Here is a 19,346-nt window from a genome sequence, read left to right on the forward strand (position 1 = left end):
CAGCTTTACGGCACGTCGACCCTTCCACCCTCTACAGGAGCGTGTGCACCAACTGCACTTTGAATTCCCACATCTGCATAACGTGCAGGGAGGATTCTGCGTCTGTGCTGGTGTGGAAACACACGGACTGTATCATATTTGGTTGAGATCAGGCGCAACACAAACCACAGTGTGGACCAACAGTGATGAGTGACAGTTATTAAGTCCAGCTCAGGAGGAAGTGACTTCAACATCTGGATTTATTTCTTCATTACAGGCAACCCTGCAGCTTTTTCTTAACTTACAGCAACAACAAGTTTAAACTCAGCGCTTTATAATTTGTAAATGACTGACAACAGACCAGGTGCTATAATAATGGCTCTTTAATAAAAACAAGTTATTCCTCCCAGGGTGGATCCAATAACTGTTATGTCCAGTGAGTTTTGGCTGTGACGTGAGTGAGAGAGACTCACAGAAGCTTTATCGTCATCTTCGCTCCTCCTCCTCCGTCCTGGACTCTGTGGAGCAGAGGCGGAAACGGGCGGGCTCCCTGACATCACATCCTCTGGACGGGCTTGAGCCCCAGGATGTCAAAGCCTTTGGCCATGATGGCGGCTGTGGCCTCGCAGAGCAGCATCCTCCACATGTTGACCTTCACCACCTCACCTGCACAGACAGAGCACAAACACTTTGACTGCTTTGCTTCTTCGGAACCAGGGTTTAGTCCTCCATTAGAAACACGAAGTCCTGGAAATCAGATCCTTTACTGCAGTAATACCACAGTGCACAACTCTAAAAGTACTGCATTTAAAATGTTACTGTAGTAACAGTACAAAAGTATTACTGTTAAAATCTACTTCCCTCTGCAGAAAAGGCACATTCTCAGCTGCTGGATCCAAATACTGGATTATTGGTGTGATATGAAAGAATAACCAGGAGACTATTTCTGTATAATACCACCAGACTACTGGGGGTTTCTGTAGTTTCACCAACAAAGGTTAGGTTGAAAAGGTGAAAAGGTGTAGCTGCTCTGGTGAAGCGGTGGAGCTGGAAATGGACTTGTCAGCCAGATCGTCGGAAACTGGGCGAATTCATTACATTTTCAGCAGCAGGGGAGTAAAGAAGACAAAAGAGGTGAAGAGGATGAAGAGAGAGGAACCTGAAAAGAAAGAGGCCGGGCAGACCGCAGCAGCAAAAGGTCAGAGGTCACGTTTAATGATGCTGCCATCGCCGAGCAGCAGCTGACACGGCGTCAAATGAACATCAGTGACCTAGACATCTGCATCCACAGGCAGCGTCCACCCATCAGGCCAAATCGCTACACGAAGCAGAAATCCAATAGAAATTAAGTCGGTAATGAGCAGCAGAGGCTGCATCGAACAGACAGGCCGTTAAAGGGGCACGGACGTCAATGGTCACTGACAGACAGCAGAACGAATTTGTAATTTACACAAACAAGCCGATGCGTCAAAGTACGTAATAAAGAGAAGCCACGCAGACATTTCTACTTTAAAAGCATCATTACCTGGTGATGTATTAGCTTCGACATGTGACGGATGGCTCACAAGATGAACCCACATCCCCACAGGGCCTCAGGTCAGCTAATCAACCAGATCCAGTGTGCTCTGTTGCTGCTAAATGCTCTAAAATCAATTTTCAATTAAGCTGACAAGCACGCAGTTGTGTCCACATACTTTTGGCCTAAGTGTGTGACAACCAGGCATTAACAGAAGGCATCGGAACAGCAGATAAGAGGATCAAGTGCTCGCCTGAACGCAGCACGTCCCCGATTCTGTCCCTGTACCTGCCACAGCGCTAACTGAGCATTAGCATAATTAAACAGCTCTAAGCCTGAAGTGCTAGCACTCAGCACACGACAGGGATAACTGCTAACAGCAACAAGTGGAAAGTCAACAGTGCTGAGAAGTTGACACTTTGTTAGTCCTATCGAGAGAACGACGACAGTTTCTACTCGTGTTCTTTGATCCCTTCAGACCTTAGCATCAATCCTGTTCTACTGCTGGAACAAAAACGTCACGGGAAAGTCAGAGGGTGACGTCGATTTAAATATGACACAAAGAAAAGAGTCGCCAGCTGTTTCTAACTGGATTGTTGTGTCCGACATTGTCTGACAGTGTCTCAATGCTCGAAGGGGAGACGTCTGTGCATCTGGAAGGACTTACTGATAATGACCTGCACACCTGTCTGGAGTGGTTTGTGTCAGATCGTCCCAGGTTTGTAAAATCCTGCGGCAAAGCAAAGCTGAGCTGAGAACCTTTGCTCTACAAACTCTGCACCGTTCAGGATGTGAGAAGCTCCTTCTCCACATGAGAATTTGAACTGAACAGCCAAGACCTGAGGAAATCGTTCAGGATAGTCCGACTGACCATGCACACCTGTGTCCTTTAACCTTTCTGCAATATTTCTGCACTGACCGAGTCTCTGCCTGTTCCTGGGATCAGTGCCAGAACTGCCCCTGACCTCTGACCTATCTGTGGAGAAAACCTCATCAGTCCAGAAGGATTTACCTGTCTGCCTGTCCTTCTCCACGCAGTAGCAGTTGTCGTAGAACTCTGTGAAGGTGGTGGCGAGCTCGTACAGGTAGTCGCAGAGTGTGTGGAGCAGCAGGTCGTCCAGAATCTTCTGCAGGATCTCAGGGAAGCGCAGGATACACTTCCCCAGCTTCCACTCCTTCTCGTGATCCAGGAGCACCTCCGTGGTCTCTGCTGCCTTCCTCAGCGTGGCCTCATCGATGTTGGCCAGACGAGCTATGGACCTGCAGGAAGCAATAACATTAGAATACTCCCACACTGAGCTGCTGTGTGTTTCAACAGTTCCCACAATCTGTTCAAGGGCAAAGTCACAACATGAAGGCAAATCGTCAAAGCAGAAAAGGAGACAAACACAAGCCTGACTTTTCCTGCCCGGTTATCAAAAGTGTAAACAGCACAAAGATGAGGATCAAGGTGCAGCGGATCTCAGGATCGACCTGATATTCACCAAGACGAGCCTGAAGAAACAGCAGCACAGAATGGGGGATGAAAAGAAACTACAGTTGATTAGTTTGGGATAAAAAAAGACAACAAAGGAAGAGCAGCTTATTTATCTAACACACCTCATTCACAGAGGCAACAAAACACTGACAACAGGAAGTTGGCGCTGAACATTATGTATTTAACATGACCTTTAAAAAAAAAAAAAAAAAAAAAAAGTTTAAAATGCTTTCAAACTGAATATAATGAAATCGACCCAACTCAAAGACCCAGAAACTATCAAGTAGTTTTCAGATATTTAGTAGAGTCTCAGAGCCACAATGGGCTGATATTATTTTAATGAAATGAAGCATCTGTGTCCACCTCCTCTGCCTCCAGTGACTGCTCTACTGACCCAACACGGGAAGATCAAATCGCATAAAAAGAGCAAAGATCAGTCTTTGCTGGGCGCTCTGCCACCCACGAAGAACCCCTCCCGTGAAGCTGCAGAGGAAGTGGATTGACGCAGCACGGTGCAGCCAGGAGATGCTCGCTCAATACACGAGATAAGGGCTGACTGGAAACGGCCCAAAGACTAATCCTTTGCCACGAGTTCCCACAAGGGCCAATGAGACCGATCTGATACGGGAAATCAAAGTATACTGACAGTGTTGTGAGGTGGTCTGATAGGGCAAAGTGGATTTGGGGGGGCGGGGGTCAGAGGAACTCAATTTAACTCTCAGGACAATTTTAAGGTCCTAAAGTGAGCAGTCAAGCTCGAGGGGGGAGAGATCCATATTTCTGTGGAGCAGAAAAACTGAACTGCATCATATTTTCTTCTGCTTCACTGTATGTGAGCGACTCGATCAGTGTTTGTACCTCAGGCCAACACCTGAAACATCAGACCAATCATCACTGACCTTTACTTTTATGAGAGGAGCTGCTGGATCATGTTCTGTTTGTCTGCTTTCACACACTTAAGACGACAGTCAGCCAATGACCAATACAAACTACGGCCCCCTGCTGGTACCGAGAGGTACTTCCTCTCAGGCACAGAAGCTAAGAGCTGGAGTCTGTGGTGCGTTCAGGGACATTTTTTGGTCCAGACGAAGGCATCGTTCAGAGACACGTAAATATAAATATGGGTCTGGTGACAGCACCACAGACAGAAACTTAGACGTTTCCTCTCCACTGTTTTGAGGCACTTACTTCAGAAACTCCACCACATAGGAGTAGGTTTTGTCTCGGCCGATTACAGTTAAACCTCAACTTACAGAAACGGATTTGGTGGAAAAGCTGCGACAGTAGGACCCACAGTCCAGGTGTGACGTCAGCTCTCACCTGATGCGAGTGAAGGCGTAGAGGAGGTACGCCGCTGTGTTGCCCCGGTCGTCCAGCATCTTGTCAAACGAGAAGACGTAGTCGTTGATGCGGTTGTGGGAGAGGTCGGCGTATTTGATGCAGCCGAAAGCGACGGCTCTCTGGGCTTTAATCAGCTCCTCCGGGGTCAGGACCTAAAAAGAGTGAACATCTTCAGCAAAGTTTCATTCACTAAAGGCAGGCATGAGGTTGGCTATCTTCCCCACCCCCATCTCCCCCCAGGACTCTCCCAGGCATTAAATACTGGGATAATTCAGTGGCTTTTATCAGCTTGTGATTGCTGCAGGCAGCACTTCAACTCACGCTTCCATCTGTAAAAGCAGTGAGTTGAATTTAATCCAAATAATGAATCTAATGTGCTGACCTCAGGCGAAGATTAGAGTCACTTATTAAGTCATATGTGACGTGGTGGAACAGCGTGAGGAGGGGGATTATGATTTTAGGATAATTGTTTGATTGGAAAACAAAGACGAGCTTTTACAGAGATGACAGGAAAATGATTGACAGGTCTGAAATAACCAGCTTTCCAGCTATGATCAATTTGAATAATCCAGCGTTTAAAGGGAAAGTTTGACCTCAGCCAATATTTTAACTGTTGCCAACAAATCTCATAACTACAGCTCTCTGCTACGTCTGTGGCTCGAACACATTGGGCTATGACGACGTAGGAAACCTACTAAAACTATATTGATCAATCTTCACAAAATATTCCCCTGAAACAACTGCTCACCAGGATTTCTATCAAACCAGGAGGAAAACAATGATTTTATTGGGGTCTCCTACAGAGCAGCTCCAGAGTCGCCCAGTGGAAAAACACCAGGACCCCAGTCAAAGTCTGTTCCTCTGTCCAACACTGTCACATTGATGACAGGTCAGAGATACAGAACAGCTTCATGCACAGGTCAGACCCTGTTCCACTCTGCTCAGGGATGAGACCAGACTGATGGGAACTAAGACGTTTGATACTTCAATAGTTCTTGGACAACAACAGATCTCATAGAGGAAGAGGATATATCCACTCTGATACACACACACACGGGTGTTGGTTTTATTATTCAGACCATTTATCAACTGAAAAAGCTTCTTCTGTTGAGCTCAGAGGTTCTTAAATCTCAGCTTTAGTGACTCTCTCTGGAGTATTCTGGTTTTGGACTGATCACTGGACACAGGTGTTATGACCCAGAGGTTTCCATTGCAGAGCCACTGCAGGGGTGGACTCAGACGACCGGGGGGACCTGAATTAAAACGGTTCATCGGGGGGTGAATAACAAGGCTGCTGTAATGTTAACTGTGCAATTAATATGCAGGTTAGCGAGATTTACTCAAGACAACAAAACCAAATTAAGAGCACGGGATGGAGAGATGTTTGACAGAGAGGAAAATAAACGATGATGCTCATCGATCAAACGCATCAGAAAAGTCTGATTCAGACGGAGACAGAAGTGTCTTCAGTGAGGAAAAACTTGGAAACACACAGGACAAGCAGCATTAAATATATATAAAATTATTATTATTGTTAATATTTGTTTCTTTTTTGTTTGATGTCACAATCTAATCATTTTAAACTGCAGAGCAAAGTTAAATGACAAAGTTGGACATCAGCTACTGATGGTGCAGTTTAACAGGATTTTAAAGTCTCACGTCTTAAAGCTTTAATATATTTTAATTATTAAAACTGTTTTACTATATTGCCATTTGTGCAGTGAACAATTATATCTGCGTACAGCTGCAACACAGTATGTTAACTAATTATTTAAATACTGCTCATGAAAACGTGGCTTCATGTGCACAACAGAAACTAATGAGGAATGGCAACAACAAACATGCGGCTCATGTTCTAGATCATTTTTAATACTTTGTCTGCAGTTCACCCATTAACAGTTACTAAAAACTAAATGATGAGACTGGCAATTTTTACAGCCTCCAAATGGGCAGTAAGAGAAAATTTAATCATTACTAAAAAAAATCCTCCAACTTTAATATATTTTTTCTTAATGAACAGATCTGTCAGGGCAGAGACCACGATAAGGCCTTCAGATTAGCCGGTTTACCTAAAGGCTAAAATAAATTCAACACCGTAACCAAAACAAAACTGGCAACGATTCATTTTCACACCGACTGCTGCAGGTTTGGTTAAAGCACCAGTGACGCGTCAGGACAGAGCCCAACACAACAGGATATAAAAGGCAAGAAAACAAAGCCGAGCAGAGCCTGATACAAGACAAACGGAGAGAACAAACTTTAGTGGTGCAAGCTGAGGCTCACGGAGGCCGTGGTGGGGCGTGTTTTAATGAGGCAGGGTTAGCAGATGGTAGACGTGGGCACCGACCCAGGCACAGAGAAGAGCGCCGGGCCAGAAGGGCCTGCAGGGAAACTGTGCTGGCACCAGTTCCCCTGCAACTTCCTCAGCATTAAAAATCATTGCAGTTCAACTGGAAGTCAGCGACTGTTTACACTGCACCTTGTGCTCCAGATGATACCTAAACCAGGTCAGGTTCTGTTGTTTTGTTCTCATTTTTTATCCCCATGCAAGTTTAATTGCACATAGAAGCTCAGCAGCATCAGGGCAGTGAGAGTTTGGTGTGTGGAGCGAAAGGAAGACGACAGCTCAAAGTCTTGTAGCAGATATTTTCTGGGTTGAATCGGGAGAATAACAAACAATCACAAACACACTTTATCTAACAAGGTCCAGCTGAGCAGGTCCATCCTCCAGATGAGGAAACCTCACACACTATCAAACATCTGAGAGATGGTTTGATGAACTAATGCCAGGGAGAGATGACTTCAGCTGAGAAGCTAAAGCAACAAAACAAACAGCAAGGAAGTTTTAAAAAAAGTGATTCTCTAAAGTTTCCTTCACTGTCCAGATGTTTCTTTTATAATCTATGGAAAATACACTGCACCACACAGTCACCACGAGAAACTTGTCAAGAAAAACGTGTGGTGGTGGTTCTGGTTTTAGTCGTGTCCACATGTGATCAGAAAGCTCAGGAGTTTGGCTCGGACTCGTGCAGGACGGGAGCGAGAGGAATTACTGGCGACTGTGCAGAGGGACGGTCATTACTGTAAAATAGGGGTGAGATGAATGTGGAAGGAATGAAGTCCTCGCTGGACAGTTCAGCTGCTTGTCAAAGATGAACCATTCAAGGCAAATTATGGATATAAAATCATTCCAGTTCAACCTGAAATCATCTGCAAGATTCGACTGGAACAGAGATGGTGTCTGGCATAAAGTTCTAGCACTTATTTTAAAGACAGACTTCCCACACATGGTTTAATGTGAAATAGCAGAAATAAAACACCCAGAATGCTTCACCAGAACATTCATCACAGGCTAATAAAGCCTTAAGATGCTACGTTTGTTTACTCTATTTCTTTGTTGATTCTGTCCTGAACTTCATTTTTCCCTACGTTAAATCTGAGCGTGCTGAGAAAAGTCTCCGTGTTTTCTATGTTTTCAGTCAGTGGGTCTGTATTTGGGGCTTTGCACTTCACTAAAGTCACCTTTAATAAAAGCTTCATGTGTCTTGCTGTGACGTTCAGGACACACCTGCTAAGATAACGAAGACTGTCTCACCTTGTCCCTCTCCTTGTCTTTCAGCTTGTCCATGGACCTCTTCAGTCCTTCCTCCAGCAGGTCCATCAGTCTCACCGTGTCTCCAGACCGGGTCTTAAACTTCTTCCTAAACAGGAAAGACGAGAAGCAAACGTCCGGTGTGAGTTTCACACGTCCCAACATCCCACAAAGAACCTTCCAGCAGGTACTGAGCTTTGACTTCTGTGGGCAATAATTATCACGACAACGAACTATTGGATTCTTCCTGCCTGCAGACGCCTTGGGCCAATACATTTATACAATCAAGCAAATCAGATGAGCATTACAAGCAGAATATGAGCCAACAATTTAATAACACCCCCTCTTTCTTCCCGGTTTACTGGTAGCTATAACAGCCCCCCCCCCCCCGTGGCTGCGTTAAGCTCTTATTGTCTGGATGAGCGATTATGAAAACAGCATGATAAATTTCTAATGCAGTTTGGAGTAGTGCAGGCATTATGGGGCCAATTTACACCCCCTCAGGTTACTAAGGGGCGGTTAGCAGCACTTAGTTATGGCCTCTGCGACGCGTGATGTCAGCCCCCCGCCTGAGCTCAGCTCTTCTTCTCTGGACGATTGATTAGGAAAAACAACAGCGTGACAGATAGAGCTCAAATTATAGAGCCTGTTCACGTATCAGCCATGTTGTAATCACTGCTCACTAGAAAAGGAAATAAATAAGACAGACACACAAACGAAATACAACAACAACAACTGGGATTATGGCAGTAAAACATATAAAACGTCCAACCTGGAAGTGTTTATATCCTGGTAGTTTTTAACTCTGATTTACAACCAGTGATGTGTTTTTGGTTTGGAATGAAAAGAAGAATGAGGAGGAGGAGAAAATGCAAGAAAAGAAAAACCAGACGAGGAAGAAAACAAATGTAGATGAAGAAACTGGTGTAGAGACTTAAATTACCACTAATAAGCATTGTCCCAAAGCCCTTTATAACACACCAGCTTTTCATAGTTTTTAGAAACTTTCACTCACAAAACTGATGTCAGGTCCAACATTTCTAACCTTTTTCCTTCAAACACATCATCTGCTCCAATTGTCCGTTTTTCAGCCATTTCACACAATTTCTCCAAACTAGCAGCCGCTGTGCTCCCACCTGAAACCCTCCTCCACTTCAGCAGATACCATGCCCTCTAAATTTTTAGTAGTAGTTTGGGATGTGGTTGGCCCGGTCTATTCGATATAATGACCACTTCCCTTCTTACAGCATATTCTCATAAAACCTGGCCCCTAATCGCTCTGTCTACAATAACTTCAGACTGGTTTCCTGCCAAAAGGGAAGAAAAATCAGCCTATGGAAGCTCGGTCCCCGTTTGTCTAATCACCAACTCATACTGAAACCTTCTTTCTCATTTTACCACACGGATCCCGGTGTGAGTTGATGTGTGTCTAACCAAGGTTTGCAGACTACTAATAAGTTTTTCATTTTCAGAGGTTACAGTGTCTTATCTTTGGCCCTGATAACATGTGGGGGTCCCCCAAGGTTCAATTTTAGGCCCAATCATTTTTTCCTCTATTTTTATTATTACATGTATGATGTTTTCCCATAAAACCTAAACTCCTCTGATCTGCTCCTTTTCTTTTTCCAGTCTCATTATCTTCGTCACTTGCCTGGCGAGCTCTTCACCCCCCCCCCCAATGACTGACAAGTCCTCCTCAGTCTGACTGGAGAGACTCAAGCAACAACAAACAGCTGCCTGAGAAACATTTAGCAGAAAACTGCCCAGTAACTTCTGATTCCCTGCGCTATAGACACTGATGAAAGGTCTGTATCTCCAGCATGGTTCTTTCTGTAGCGATTTAAACAAACTCAACTTAAAGCTGCAATTCGGTGCCGTTAATGTTGTATTGTTCACTAGTTTAATTCAACCATTAGTCTTTGTCTGCAGCTACTCAGGGCCCTGAGGAGGGCAGGATTCTGCACACACTTACGTGTGTCCAAAGACTACTTTGCACAGGAACTAATCTGTGCACCAGCAGAAAATCATCAGTCGGTATCAGAAAATGAAAAATGTAGCTAGTCCGAGCTGAAAGTGAGCTGAAAGTCTATCCAGGGTTGTTGTTGTCAAACTTTTAATTACTGTTGTCCACCTGCTGCTGAACTTTTCTGTTGCCTTCGTCTCTTCACATGCTGAGAAATAACGGCTCTGTATTCTTGTGTAACTGCGTTGGTAGTTCAAACATCGACTCCGCTGTTTGTGAAGGAGCAGATGTATCTATCTTTTTTATTTCTCAATGCAGTTGTGTAGTAAAATTCAGCTTTTATGTGTGATAATAAATGTAATAAAACATGAAGCAGAGGTGATAAAGCTGCAGTGAAGGACGTACAGATGATTACGGTGCGGCGGTGGAGAGGAGCTGCTTGTCTTTGTTGCAGCTCTGATGAAGGTGATTTGGAAATGTGCTAAACTGTTATTATTCTGCACGAGGACACAACCCTCTCCTGCAGAGCACTCGGTAAGACTGGAGTGGCCTTATTTTAGGACAATCTGGGAAATAGGTTTGTGATAGCACTTCAGTATTTGTTTGTATGACGCTAAAGCCAAGAAGTAAAGCCTGGTCTTGTCCATAGCATAAAAATAAACCAAACACATCAAACCCTCTGAAGGTCACAAATGAAAACACTCCAAGCCTTTGCTGCATCTGTCCCAGAAGTAATTCAAGCACATAGAACTAAGTAAACCTCATATTTTTACCTCTAGTCTAGAGGTTTGATCCAATTTCTACCAGGGGTGGAAACAGTGGAAGAAGATCCTATACTGCAGTAACAGCAGTAGTACCTCACTGAGAAAAATACTCCAAAACAAGTAGAAATCCTGCATTAAAATCATACTTAACAAAAAGCATCTAAGTATTATTAGTAAAATCAAAGTAAAAGTACTCATTGTGCAGTAAACTGGTCCCTGTCAGTGTTTTCCTGTTATACCTGATGGTTCTGGATGAATATTCCTGCTGCATCAGTGTGTATGTTGAAGTTTACTGCATCAGACCAGGTTGAAGTACTTTATAAACCGTGAGTAACTCACATGTTTGAGGTTTTACCTGGACAGGGAGGGGATGGAAAAGTAACTGCAGCTGTCAGACACATGGAGTGCAGTAAAAAGTACAATATCTGTAGTAGAAGTATAACATAGTATAAAATGCAAATACTCAAGTAAAGTACAAGTACCTCATTACTAGTTGACACGCAAAGATTTGTGATTCAGTTTGTGTCATATTTAACCCACGACCGCCAGGTATCAGTCATGTGACTCTTCCACTCCCTCCTATGTAAACTGAGACAGGAAGTACTACACTGCTAACATTAGCATTAGCGAACCCAGTTAGTAACGATGGCTGCTCTCAGGTCTGCTCATAAAGCTCTGGAGTCTCATCTTTAGCAGCCACGCTGAGCTGCTTAGTGTTTATGTGGGTGAGAGGTGAAAGGTCACAGGTCACAGTCTGGACACAGAGGCAGCTCTGTGTTGTCCACTCACTTGTCCTCCCCCAGCACCACTCCAAAGCCTGCGTGCTCCACCCTGGTCACCTGGGGATCGTACCAGCCAATCATCTGAGCCGCAGCAAACACCACCTGAAAGTGTGTGCCCTGAAAGAGAAAACACACACACACACACACACACACACCAGTGAGACCAAATCAACAGGGCCGCCTACACATCATCCGCCTGATATCAAGGCCCAGTCCGACGAGTCTGACTTGTTCTGCGATTTGACGGCCGGATGTTTCCTCTTGAAGGAGCTTCATCAAACAGCTTTCATATTTCTCACAGCACATATCTGTGGGCCGCCATCATTTGCAGCCTTAAAGTGGCTCCACGCAGCAGAGGTTTTCCTCCTGGTGCCGTGAACTGCAGGCGGGGTCTGTTTATGACACCCACCAAGGACGCCGACACGCAGAGGAGCAGCTTTGCAGCAAAACACAACAGCCCTCCCTGAACAGGGAAGTTGAGGAACAGGGTAATTACAGGCAGCGATTTAATTAAAAGAAGCACAAGTCTTTGATATTAAAGTGGCTAACAGTCTGTCACCTCACCCTCTGCTGCTGATGTCAATACAGACACACACATATCTGTCATATTTGAGCTGAAACCGATCTATAAATTCAACAAACGTCAACTTAATGATAATGACAGAGTCAGAAGAGAACCCACCCTCAATCAAAGGACAAAGGACACTCATTTGAAGACTGATGTACATGTTTTGGACAGAGACAATAGATGGTTTGACGGACAGGTCCAAGAAGAAAAACCTGTGGGGGGCACAACCTGTCTCAGATCTACCAGGCTGTAGTTTACCATCTTTCAGTGAGGACAGATCTAGACCCAGTTTGTGGGTCACGAGTCGACAGTTAGATCCCAACAACCCAGTCCACCTAACGAGCCTGCTGAGGCCAGATGTGAAGTGAAACCTGAAGGATAAATCTGAGGTCTGGAACCAACAGAAGTCGACTGAAGAAGCCAGTGGGATGAGTGTTGAAAGGTTTCGACTACAAGAAGTCCAGCTGCCCTGACCCCTGACCCACCATCTAGATAACTTCACCTGGACACAGTAGATGTTTAGATTCTGTGAGTTTCAGAGTAAGCGATGCAGGAACCAGCCGTCACTCTGCTCTCTGTCCTTCCAACAGGTTGCCTCATGTTGCTCTTGGCTAATTAACTTTCCTCAGATGGAGCTTTAGACCCAGTGAGACTACAGACGCTGAGCCCATCCCGCCCCCTTAACAACCCACATAACATTTTAAAGCCGTCTGCGCCCGTGTAGGAAACACCAAACCACGTCCTTTGGACTGACTAATTATAGTCATCAATTCTTAGTATTAGTCTGGAAATATTTATATCTCCCAAGGAAAAAGTCTTGCAGCGTTAACTGAGGGGCAGGTCTGTGCTTCTACAAAACCAGACAGTGACTCACCTTCTCCTCCTGAACTGTCAGGAATGTGTCATGATACCAGAGAAGAAATCAGCTCTTCATAGATTTTTCATCTTAGTGACAGTTTATTCTTCCCTTTGCCTTTTATTTCTCAGCTTTTACGTCCGGCTCATCCCGACTCCACCCACCTGTCCGCTGTCCGTGACGTAGATGATGACGTCGGCTTTCTCCTCAAAGAGTCGCTGACGTAGAGCTGCGAGGTCCGACGTGTCGTAGGTGTACCCGCCGTCCGACTTGACGACGGTGAGGGGGATGGGCTGACCCGGGGCGAACACGATCTTACGACCCTCGTCCTGCTGCACCAGGCCTGAGGAGACGGATGAGGAGGTTCCACAGGGAAGAGGGCGGGGGGGGGCAAGTGGGAAAGAAATGAGAGATAAGAATGATTAAAAAATGTGGTTATTAGAGAAGGAGAGACTAATAATGTGAGTGTGATTGGAAGGAAAAGGAGAAAGAGGCGACAATCAAGAAGAAAGTGCAGAAAAAAAGGGAATTGAGAGTAAAAAGGAAATTAGACAACCCCAAATAGAGATTAGAAAAAACTAGAGGGGCAATTAGGATTTGACAAGATATTTATGAGACACTACTGCCCCCTGGTGGTGGCATCATGTGGCTGCAGACTACAAACAAAGCCTGGCAAAAAATAAATATTGGGGATTTACAGATATTTTCACATTAGCACCTGAAGACAGATTTAATATCACACAGAGTCCTGAGTCTGTCTTTCATTGTCCTGTGAAACTACTAAAAAAAAAAAAAAAAACTTCTCTTCTATCAGCTGCTTTAAAATGTGTGTCCAGCTTTGCCGTAACCTTTGACCTGCCAAACACCGACCTCTCTCCTCAAACTCCTTCACCGCCTCCGTCATCATGTCCTGGTAGTAGGACTCTCCTCTCTCGATGATCTGGATGTCCAGGCAGTCGTAAACCTTCTGAAACTCTGAAAACACATGTGCCCAAAAAAAAAAAAAGAAAAAACGGATTGAATTTAACGAACAGAATTAATTTCACATTAATGATTTAAGCTTTTCATCTCAATAGCTTTGAATCAGGGCTTCTGCTAATGAAACTCTCAGCAACACATCAAAGTCGGCTCCGTACAAAGTTCACTGACGACAGTTTTGTGTGTTTCAGTGCGAGTCTACCTTTCCTGGAAACATCACAGATCAGGTTCCAGGCTTTGATGAAGTCCGGTTCTTTGCTCTGCAGCCTGACAACACACTGATACGCTCGTCTCTTAAAGTCCTCCTCCTCGTCAAATCGCTTCTTTGACTCCTGATGGAGGGAGGAGGGAAAGAAAACCAAACGAGGAGGGCGGATGATGAGAGCAGTAAATGAGGTGTGTAAACAAAAATAATAACATCCTTATGTCCTAAATGAACAGAAATTCTCATATCGGTGTGTTTTTCTGCACATACAGTGTCTATAAACCGTTTGTTCCGGCGATTTAACTTATAGATGGAAACGGTTAATGAAACAACATTTGAAATGCAAAGTCAGGACATCAAATATCACACAGCAGAAACGTTGTTACACTGAGGTGTTTCTTACTACAGCTGCTACAGTACACAGGTGAGAGAAGCAGCCATGTGCAGATGTGTAACATAAGGTCATGTTAGAGTGTGTTATTTCACAGATGCTGTGGATTCGGACGGTGAGCAGCAGTGGAAAACAGGACTGACCTTGTAGAAGGCCTGCAGGTCTCCAATGGGCGGGGAGACGGTCAGGTAGTCTGGAAACTTATCCTGCAGGTGGGCGATCAGCATCCCGAACTGGGTGCCCCAGTCTCCCACGTGGTTCAGCCTACAAATAAAAAAAAAACAAACAAAAAAAAAAAGCCAAATGAAACAACAGAGAAGGCAGACCAGAGAGATGCCTGGCAATCCATCCACCCAGTTACTGTCCAGGTTATCATGACGTCTGGTCTGGACAGGGAAAACCACCTGAGTATAAACACCACGATAATGTCAGAGGTTCAACCTTCAACATGAAGATCCAAAATGAGTCTTCCTGAACACTGATTACCAGATCCCCATCAAATTTACTGCAGATATTACTGACTTCACGGACGCTAAGTGTATGACAAGCTAACTGTTAGCATCATCGAGCTACATTTTATAGGACACATTTAAAACCACCAGTGCTGTACAAACTACTCTGAGAGGCCCATTGGTGAGATAATAAAGACAACAGTAAAGATAAAATACAAGGCAGTTTCAGAGCCTGTACACAAAAGAGCAGCTAAAAACAATTCCTGTAGAGGCACGATCTCACTGACTGGTAGCTCTGGTCTATTAGAGTCAGGCTCTTAAGGATAATGTTTATTAGTTTTAGTCTAAATTATGGTTTTTTTGGTGAGTTTTAGTAAACAAACAAAATAATTTAGTCTAGTTACTGTTTTCAATCCTGTGCTGTTCATGTTGCTTTGTGGTGCACAGTTACCATGGCTACACACTTATCCATCTTTATGGTGCACAGTTACCATGGTTACACACATCCATCTTTGTGGTGCATAGTTACCATGGTTACACCTTTATCTGTTTCTGTGGTGTGGAGTTACCATGGTTACACCTTTATCTGTTTCTGTGGTGCGGAGTTACCATGGTTACACCTTTATCTGTTTCTGTGGTGCGGAGTTACCATGGTTACACCTTTATCTGTTTCTGTGGTGCGGAGTTACCATGGTTACACCTTTATCTACACTGACGGCATCACGCCAAGATCCTGTGAACGCAGCAAAATAAAAACAAAAAACAACCTGACCTGAGAACGTCGTAGCCCAGAAACTCAAACAGGCGACACATGCTGTCTCCGATGATGGTGGAGCGCAGGTGACCCACGTGCATCTCTTTGGCAATGTTGGGCGAGGAGAAGTCCACCACCACCTGCTCCCAACACAGACACAGACACAGACACAGACACAGACACAGACACAGACACAGACACAGACACAGACACAGACACAGACACAGACACAGACCAACATATGTCCCCAGTAAACCAGGAACAATTTTATTCTCAAGCATTAACAGCAGGTACCCACAGTTTATAAAGTACTTCAAACTGGTCCAATCTGAAACAAATACTGCAGTACAGTTCAACACGTGCATTAATGCATTAATGAATATTCATCCAGAAACATCAGATATAAAAGTAAAACACTGACATGGACATTTTGCTGGTAATACTTAGATACTTTTACTAAAGTAGGGTTTGAATGCAGGATTTGTGATGTGCAGTAATACTCTCCGAAAACCAGAACACGTCTGACTATGCAGAGTGATAAAACTCATGCCGCATGTGGGACTGTGACCCACCTTCTTCCTGGACGCCAGTGGGGGAGGCTGAACGCCGTTGATGAGCAGGTTAGTCAACAGTTTGGACACAAACATCCTCTTCAGGTGGATGTTGATGAACCCTGAAGACAGCAAAGAAACCGAGACACGATGAGACAGAGGACACAGACACTGGACTTTATTTTCTCCTCCAGTGAGTCTGATCACTTCATGAACTCTGCAGTTTTACAAAACTGTGACATTTAGTTCGGCATTCACTGCATTTCCATATTTTATATTCCATAACACTGAACTGTCTAAGATGTTTGGAATAAAACTGATGTCGGCCCAAAAAATATTCTATTCTGTTTGAAACTCGAGGGTTAGTGAATCTGTGCAGTGTTGGATCCAAACGTTTCCCAGCACCAGAGAAAAATCACAAGCCGGTGTCGTGCTCTGATACCTGGTCCAGCGATTTCAGTTTTCTGGATGAGTTCGTTGTCTGGAAGGTTCTGGATAATTTTCTGTGCGATTTCCCGCGGGTTGGCTTTGACTCCCTGTGTTTTCAGCATCTGCAACACGATGGAGTCAAAAACAGTCCGGATGAAAAATCTGTTAAATGAACCGATTGAAGCGTAATAATTTCACATCACTGTGACAAAAAGCCTTCGAACAGCCAAACAATGACCCAGTTTACAAAAACTAACAAAAACTAGGTTTTATTACTGGACTTACCCTTGGTAAAATCTTCAGACCTTCAATCTTACATCTTACTTATTTAACAGAGGTGAAGACAACTTAAAGTCTAATGTAAGAAATGAAATGTTCATATAAGTGCAGTCTAAGAGCGACTGACGGCGGAGCAGCCGAACCTGGGCCATGGCCATGGCGCTGTTACACTGGTAGTCTCCGAACTTGGGCTGCTGGTTGGGCGTGACGGCCAGAGGAGGGTTGTCCAGGTCGGGGCAGGAAGCCCGGATGGCTTCGCCGAAAATCTCCTGAAGCCGCTGGTTGATGTTCATCATGGATTTAGTGCAGTGAGTCCGCTCCTCCTCCAGACTCTGAGGACACAACACACCAAACTGAAACCAGGACACGTGAAGCAGCAGCAGAGTGAAAACACAGAGCAGTCCTGTGGCTTCAGCAGCAAAAAGGTTTAAAAACATTTTTTTAAAAATAGGAGGAGGAGAACCAAATAACCTTTATATTTAAATAACAACCAGAGGTTCAGGTCCTGCTAAAATACCACAGCTCCAGCTGGGGGCGACTTCTCAGCTCAGAGACTTCTCAGATTTTCTGCTCCGAGACGCCCGATCAATACGAGCCCTGGTCTGTTTCTGATGCAGATGCAACAACTAATTCCTGGAGGAAGTGCGATCGTATTTTTTTAATCATATTTTATCTCAGCGTCAACTTTTAGAGAAAGAGTTAACAGAATGCTGGTACATCCAGATAAAAGCCTTACTCAGCTGTTATGTGTAATTTTTGATCCACTAAACAGAAAGTAGAGATCAGTGAACAGCTGCAATGTCTCACATGACATCTGCTGCTACGCGTCTGTGGCATCACTCACTCTCTTCAGGATGTTGAGGCGATATTTCAGTCTGGCGTTTTCCTCCCGTAGCTCCTCCAGACGTGGAGACGGACTCAGGCTCTGGGGGTTCTTTAGACTCTGGACCTCCGCAGAGAGACGCTGGATCTCCTGCTCCTGGAAAAAAAAATTTAAAAAATAGAAAGATAGTGTCACATTAAACCAAGATGCCCAAGATCCAGTGACAGTTGTCTGCACATCTGTGGTTTCACCAACATTAGTCCCCAAATCACAGAAATATATAAAAACTTAGCGGATAAACATCTTTACATTGGTAAAAGGATGCTGAGGTTAGAGCTGCCAGGAAGGAGGCCTAGAGGAAGACCAAAGAGGAGGTTCTTGGATGTAGTGAAGGAGGACATGAGGATAGTTGGTGTGGGTGAGGAGGAACAAATGGTGTGCAACATATCAGAAACGAAACCATAAAACTACACAAACCAAAAAGAAACCAAAAGCTTCTTGTTATCATGACGCAGCAAATATTCAAGATTGCAAACTGCAAATTTTAGTTTGTTGGTTACATTATTTTTTGCTGTATTATGTGTTTATTTACTTGGTTTGACAGAAGTTAGAATTAAAATGTGGATTCCCAACATCCTGCCTGTTCATTTTTAAATGAAGTGTCATAATTTTGATCATTTTTAAAGTAAAAATCAGTCCCACTCTCCCCAAACTGCTTTTCTCTGTCATATATGAGGCTTTTTAAAAATCACTAAAAACAATCTCTTATTAAAACTTCAGCTCAAAGCATTTGATTAATCATCTAATTCCCCAAAGACCCCAACACTGACAGTTGTTAAATAATATTTTACTAAGGATGACTTTATCAGAAACACACATATTATCAATATATTTAATTAACAGCGTTGATAAAAGGTGGACTCTATTTTAACATCAGTACAAATTTTTTAGTAATAAGAAATTTACGGAAACAAGACTCCATTAAAATAATCCGCTCATTGTGAAATGTTTTGACTGTCGACACTCTGGTTTATCTTGAACAGCATTTTTTTGCACATTGCACAAATCCATGAAAGACTCTGGTAAATTCGGCAGAAACCAGACACCGATCAAACCAACACAAATGTGTTTTATTAGAGAACAGCTTGACAGCCACAAACGTTTGTCGTTAATGTCAACGTTACTGTCAATGAACTGCATTTACACAGAATTTGCAGGAAAAAAGTACAAAACTTTACATGTTATGCTTTTTCTGTTGTAAGACTGGTTTGCCGAATTCACCAGGGATGCCATCCTAGTCGGAATTTATTATTGGTTTTGTTGGCTAACCTACCGTCTTTAACTGAAAAGCAGAAAATGTGTAAATTGAATGTTTGTCTAACGAAGTTCAGACCGGCTGTAGCTAACTGACGGACACCGGGGGTCCTACACGAATTTAGCATCCATGCTAACATTAGCCACTTCTCCCACCAACCGCTGACCTGTTGTTGCAGCCGGGCTGTGTACTCGGTTACCGGGTCTCCCATGTCACTGAAACACTGGAGAAAAAATCCTCGGTCGACGTGGAATCTCGTGGCTGATGAAACAAACTCAGCGACAGGAACAAGAAAGTTCACAACTTCCTAATGTACTTCCGGTGCTGGTTA

General features: G+C 44.0%; 1 protein-coding gene across 1 annotated transcript; it reads right to left on the reverse strand.

Annotated features, from left to right (window-relative positions):
* Positions 1 to 347: 347 nt before the first annotated feature.
* rars1 (arginyl-tRNA synthetase 1) lies at positions 348 to 19,338 on the reverse strand. Its single transcript, XM_026327919.1, has 15 exons — positions 19,182 to 19,338; positions 17,722 to 17,856; positions 17,021 to 17,209; positions 16,612 to 16,720; positions 16,191 to 16,291; positions 15,637 to 15,758; positions 14,556 to 14,676; positions 14,019 to 14,148; positions 13,709 to 13,813; positions 13,003 to 13,181; positions 11,422 to 11,531; positions 7,909 to 8,014; positions 4,293 to 4,465; positions 2,508 to 2,755; positions 348 to 645 (listed from the first exon to the last, which is right to left on the reverse strand). Exons 1-15 carry the CDS (start codon positions 19,224 to 19,226, stop codon positions 536 to 538), a joined length of 1,983 nt encoding a protein of 660 aa, XP_026183704.1. The 5' UTR covers positions 19,227 to 19,338; the 3' UTR covers positions 348 to 535.
* Between the last annotated feature and the right edge of the window lie 8 nt (positions 19,339 to 19,346).

Source organism: Mastacembelus armatus, chromosome 14 (genome assembly GCF_900324485.2).
Source record: "Mastacembelus armatus chromosome 14, fMasArm1.2, whole genome shotgun sequence".
NCBI lineage: Eukaryota > Metazoa > Chordata > Actinopteri > Synbranchiformes > Mastacembelidae > Mastacembelus > Mastacembelus armatus.

Coding starts and splice junctions, on each gene's coding strand:
- rars1 (XM_026327919.1), bottom strand. CDS start 19,226: ATGGGAGACCCGGTAACCGAGTACACAGCCCGGCTGCAACAACAG. Junction 17,210..17,721: donor GCCTCAACATCCTGAAGAGA/GTGAGTGATGCC, acceptor TTGTGTCCTCAG/AGTCTGGAGGAGGAGCGGAC. Junction 14,149..14,555: donor ACCTGCAGGCCTTCTACAAG/GTCAGTCCTGTT, acceptor TCCCTCCATCAG/GAGTCAAAGAAGCGATTTGA.